Consider the following 5,940-nt stretch of genomic DNA (forward strand, 5'->3'; position numbering starts at 1 on the left):
GGCAGGTTTTGCAGTGTACGCCAGAGGCTCAGATTCATTTCACTGCAGCATGGATTGGTTTATGTGCTTACGGACGGTCACTGTGTCATGCACTACAACGGCACTCACTTATCACTATATATAGTACAGTACTCGTAGTATACTGTATTGCCAAAGCCAAATATGCAATTATGAGAATCAGATAAGGAAAAACGAATTAAATGAAGGGGTTTAATGTGATTAACAAATGAGGCTAAAATTTGAAGTAAAGGTGGGCCAGTCAAGCATTATTCAGCAATCAGTACCCATTTAGTTGTTGAGGTTGTACAAAAATGACATGAATCCTCCGCATCTCAGAGACTGATGAAATCATTCAATGAACCCTAAACATAAATTGAGATATAGACTTAACTATTAAACTGAGTTAGAGTTTGGTGTATCTACGTACCGTCGATGATTAGTCATGATGATACAAGAAGACCAACACTTATTTTCTCTAAACCCTATATAGACTCGACTCCCAAACAAACAAAAAAACAGAACATAAAACAAAAATAGAAAACAGGAATCCCATATATAGACTTCAATACTTTTTATGTCAAACTCTCGTTGCTTTTCTACCTGGTAAAAAGAAACTTGTACAGGCACTGAACAATGTAAAAAGGATAGGCTAAATGACATCCGGACGTGTGAATGATGTTGTGGGGTACTGGGCCGGGTTAGTTAAAAACATGAAGTTATTTCTCCATGGGATAACAAGAGTCTATTATATAGTCTAGTCAGTCAAAGCCAAAGGTAGTAGTGGTGATGCAAAGTGATGGAAACTACTTGAAAAAAAAAAACAACTGACTCAAAAGTTTTTCATCTCTCTGCAAGCTCTTTCTCTTCCAATCTCAATCAACTAAGAAAACATCAAACATTTCTTCTTAGTGTTTAGGTGTAAATGTGATCATTCCATTGCAATAGTTTGTTTGACAGAAGATAATCTGACAGCATCATCTATTGAAAATGAAAGTCTGAGTATGACCCATTACATCCTTTGATTATGCACAAAGATTATTACAACTTTCATAGTCATATCAAACAGTTCTTCTTTGTTCCTATTTGAGTTCTTCTCCTTTAATGGGTTGGTTTACTTGATAGTATCAGTTCTTTATCCATTCATCTGGGAAACCCATTACTAGAATCTTATTATTCTTCTACACAACATAGAGATGATCATGGTGGTAATATTACTGATTCTAGTGATGGTTCTGGTACTAATAACAATGTAGTAGTCATGGAATGCAATAATCAAAACTCAGTGAGTAACAATAATGGTCAGTCGAAGCTTTGTTCAAGAGGTCATTGGAGACCTGCAGAGGATTCTAAACTCAAGGAACTTGTTGCCCTCTATGGCCCTCAGAATTGGAACCTTATCGCAGAAAAATTAGAGGGGAGATCAGGTAAGGAGAACTTGTTGGCCTCTACTTGTTTTTGTGTCATCTTTTTCATTAACAAGTGTAACTGATTATGGGTTTGTTTTGATTTGTGTTTTTAAGGAAAGAGTTGTAGATTGAGATGGTTTAACCAGTTAGACCCAAGGATAACTAGAAAGTCATTCAGTGAAGATGAAGAACAAAGATTAATGGATGCTCATAGATTATATGGTAACAAATGGGCTATGATTGCTAAGCTTTTTCACGGAAGAACTGATAACTCCGTCAAGAATCATTGGCATGTTATCATGGCTAGAAAATATAGAGAAAGGTCTACTAGTTCCTCTTCTTATAGGAGAAGGGAATCAACTTCATTTTTTCATGAAAGTTCATCATCTTATCTTGGATCTTCTTCAATGAACAACAACCGGTTTTGTCATCCACAACCACCACCACCACCTCGTGACTTCTTCTCTGGTTTGTCCTTTCTCTATCTCTCATTTGGTGCATTTTTGGGTTTCTGTGCTGCTTCCTGTTTGAAGGCCTATATCAAATATGTTTACTTTATGGGATCCATAGTTAGCTGTTTAGGTTTCTAGTTTTATCTTTATTTTGCATAAATTTGTTTCATATCTACTTACTTGAGTTGTGATTGGGTGGTGTTGATGCAGCTGGTCAGAAGAACCTGGAGGATATGGGAAGTTCTTTTAACCATATCAGCAGGTGTACATGGGAAGTGCAGCCAAGAAATGATTACTGTTCCAACTTCATGATGCCACCTACTTCTACCTATTATCCAGACTCAATGCATCATCATGACTTAATGCAGCAACACCATGCATCATCTAAAACATCAACATCTCATGTCTCAGTCACTGATCATTATCAAGCATCATCAATATCATCATCAATATCATCATCAGCCTCAACTCTTGTAGACAACAACAACAATAGAGCTATTGCAACAGCCTATTGTGACACTGCTATTGCACCACCACCTTTCATAGACTTTCTTGGGGTAGGAGCAACATGATCAGCTAGGTGGAGGGTAGGGAAGAAAAGGGGTTCATGTAAACCGTTTGGGATTTTAGTTTTTGATAGCAGGCATTATAAAAAAGAACCCATATTTTCTCATTGTTCTCACAACGTTTCTTTATGAATTTCGGTTTTAAACACTCGCATGAAAGTATACCGTGAACATCTTGTGTTTCACTAGGTGCTACCTATAAGCCACAAGTTTATCTATGTCATAACCTACATGTGTTATATCTCGCTTTTAAATGCAATTTAGCCCAAATTTCCAATTAATAATGTCCAAATCGGATTTAAGTAGTTTCATGTGGCCGTGACACACTTGTGGTGGCAAATCCGGTGGTGGTGTTGGTGGTTGGTATGGTAGAACCGAAAAGCCTGGCTTTTGAGTCTTGACCAAGTTAATGCTTGCAGAAATGAGGAATACATCACAAGGCAGTTTGAAGCAAAGAATTTGGGACATAATTCCATTTGCTATCCGATGGGCTGTTTGGTTAGAAAAAAAATGCTAGTGTATTCAATGGGAAGTAAAAAGCTTTAGAAGAATTGAAGGATGCTGTCAAAATTTTGATTTTCAACAGGTGCACAAGGACCAATATCTTTGAGGGAATTACACTCAATATTGTTATAAACAACTGGGGGTGGTAATGCATTAGTTTTTTTCTTTTTATTTTTGGCAGCTCTGCTATAATTGAGCTGTCTTGTTCTTTTTGTTTTCTTCCGTTTCTCATCTTTTTGATGAAGTAGTGAACTTTAATATAATCTTGTCCTTTTTGAGTCAAAAAAAAATATGAGAATATATAAATAAGATGCAAATTAGGGCAATTAGCAATAAGAAGTACCAATTCAGGTGCATATAAATGTATTTATTGGTGGTTGGTACTATTACTGGGACAGTGTCACAATACTACAGTGTATTTTTCTACTTACAAAAATGGTTTTTGACTTTGGTTGTTTTTGGGATCTTATTTGGAATGTGTGGGTTTTAATATAACCTATTCTCCATCTTATTTCAAGAAAAAGATGAAACGAGGCAATCACCAAGATTGCTAATAGGGTACCAAATTATTCGGAGGTGTACCAGTTTACATATCTAATGTAATTGTAAACTTCTTCTCTCACTCACTCACCCATCTCTATCTTTCGATCTACTCATTTTGGTACACTCAAATATCTTTAATTTTCTTTCCATAGTCTTTCTCTGTTTGCTCATGTTTCAATTCAACCTCCGTCCTTGTTCAAATTATAATGTTTGACTTCATTTTTTGCAAGTACCTAATTTTAGATGATCCATTGCATAGTACTCTTTCCGTAGTAATTTGAGTGGTATCTTAAAGTTTTGGACACACATCCGAAAATAAAAATGATATAGAGCTTATATTCATGTTAATAATTTCGAAAAGAAAAATGTTTGCAGTGTATTTATTTTCTTTTTGCACAAAACTTGCCACGAGATTTTGATTTTATCAATGAAGGCAAAGAAAATAGGAAGATGGGCCTAGGCCCGCTTGCCTTCTGATTTTATCAATGAAGGCAAAGCATCTTCCATAGTGTTGTTGAGGAAAACTACTGCTGCTGCCACTGAAGAGAGGAAATGTTGTTGTTTTAAGATTGTATACTCTAGCTGAAAATGTGCTTGATTTGTGACGTGTTGATCATGCATCTCATGTTAGCCACATGTGGACCACTAAGGAAATGGGATCCCTTTTTTAGTGGTACGACTTTGTTTCTCCAAGGCCAATGCCAAAACACTTTATTCAGAGTGGGAACGACTGATTAGTTAGGGGCAAGTATTTATGCATGTGATCCAAACCAATCTGGACCTTGGATTATCAAAATGGCACCCCCTATAATTAGTTTTCATGTAGGCAAGTATTCTTACAGTTTCAGAATATTTGTGAATATAATATTATTGCATGTGATTTGTTAAAGAAGAGGAGTAACATGCCTAGACGTCCACGAGCTGATGGGATTACTGGCTATGACTCCATTTCTAGGTCTTTTTTTTTTTTTTTTTTTTGGGTGTTTGAGCTGTTGTTTGAGTTGGTGGTGGTGAATTTGGAAAATGTCTGCATAACATGTAATGCAGTTATGAAAATGCATGGATAACCTGTTATGCATCTACAAAAGTTAATGCATAATTTGTTATGTAGTCCAGAAAACGGTTGCATAACACGTTATGCATCAACTTTTTTGTTATTATTGAAACCAACAAAAAAAAAGACTGCATAACTTGCCATGCACCTACAATAACATATGCATAATATGTTATGCAGTCATGAAAATGGATGCATAACCTATTATGTATCCGAAAATATGGTTGCATAATGCATTATGCATCAATTTTATCTGTACACACTAAAATCAACCAAAACAATGTCTACATAACCTGTTATAGATGCATAACTTGTTAGGCAGTTGAGAAAATAGTTGCATAATTCGTTATGCGTATGTTTTTTCTGTTCGATTCAGGCATATACAACGTTTTAGTGGCTGCTGTAGTTGCAAGAAATCCTACACTACACCCCTCGTATGATTTCATTATTAATCAACTCATTTTTAGGTTTACACTCTTAATTTTATTGATCAATCTTTGAATGTTCTTACAAGAAAAGATAAAGAAATCAAGAATGACCTCTGCTCTAGACTTTCTCTCTCCTATTTACTTGTTTCTTACTCAAAATAGATCTCTCCCCTTTCTCTACAACTTGAATGACTATTTATAGGGAAATACATAGTGGATGACAGCTAATCTGTCCTTTATTTTCGGATATGATCTGCGACATTCTCGCAACCTTACAAATATTAATTTCGCAAGATCTATAATTTTCGCAGGACTATCACATCTTTCTCGTGATCTTAGCTGACATCATTTATTATATTATTCCTGAAATTTTTCTGCGACGCTGTTGTATTGTGTTGTTGATAATTTCGCTGAAATATTGTCGTTGCGAGATTCTGATCCTACATCTTGCCTCTTCTCATATCTTTTCTGCAAAGTAGAGAATGATGTGAGAAATGCCGCAGCTGTTCTCCTCTTCATATTCTGCATTTATCACACGTATTCTTTCTTCCATCTATTTCTTGACACGTCTTTTGTAACCGTTGCTTTTTAACCGCTTATATCTTTCCGTATTAATCGTGTTTATTTTCTCGAGGAGAAATTCCATCTATATATATTCCTTCTCACTCTCTTTTTCTTTCTTTTTATTTTCTCTGCAACTTCACCGTTCTTCTGCAAATTCCATTATTGCAACTTTTCTTCTTTCTTCTTCAATCTTTTTAAGTTCTTCTTCATCTTCATACTATTTCTTCTGCAGATCTTCATCGTTCGTAATTTTCTTCGAAACAATCTCCCTGCTATTGTTTTCCATGAATTCATCAAGGTTGATTTTCTTTTTTCTTCTTTATGGGTTTTGCTAAAATTGATCTTGTTTATTGCCTTATTTGATGTTGTTTATGTGATTCCCATACTCTTGTTATTTCAGCAAAAACGCCTCCAACACTAGAT

General features: G+C 35.5%; 1 protein-coding gene across 1 annotated transcript; it reads left to right on the forward strand.

The window, feature by feature from the left end:
* The first annotated feature begins 653 nt into the window (after positions 1–653).
* On the forward strand, positions 654–2,430 carry LOC113334024 (transcription factor CSA-like). Its single transcript, XM_026580375.1, has 4 exons — positions 654–697; positions 1,123–1,424; positions 1,521–1,931; positions 2,069–2,430. Exons 1-4 carry the CDS (start codon positions 654–656, stop codon positions 2,428–2,430), a joined length of 1,119 nt encoding a protein of 372 aa, XP_026436160.1.
* The last annotated feature ends 3,510 nt before the right edge of the window (positions 2,431–5,940 follow it).

Source organism: Papaver somniferum, unplaced genomic scaffold, assembly GCF_003573695.1.
Source record: "Papaver somniferum cultivar HN1 unplaced genomic scaffold, ASM357369v1 unplaced-scaffold_135, whole genome shotgun sequence".
NCBI classification, from domain to species: domain Eukaryota; kingdom Viridiplantae; phylum Streptophyta; class Magnoliopsida; order Ranunculales; family Papaveraceae; genus Papaver; species Papaver somniferum.

Bases quoted from the DNA above. Each gene is read 5' to 3' on its own strand.
- LOC113334024 (XM_026580375.1), top strand. From the start codon at position 654: ATGACATCCGGACGTGTGAATGATGTTGTGGGGTACTGGGCCGG. The intron at 1,425-1,520 runs GTAAGGAGAACT...TGTGTTTTTAAG, and splicing joins AAAATTAGAGGGGAGATCAG to GAAAGAGTTGTAGATTGAGA. The intron at 1,932-2,068 runs GTTTGAAGGCCT...GTGTTGATGCAG, and splicing joins GGGTTTCTGTGCTGCTTCCT to CTGGTCAGAAGAACCTGGAG.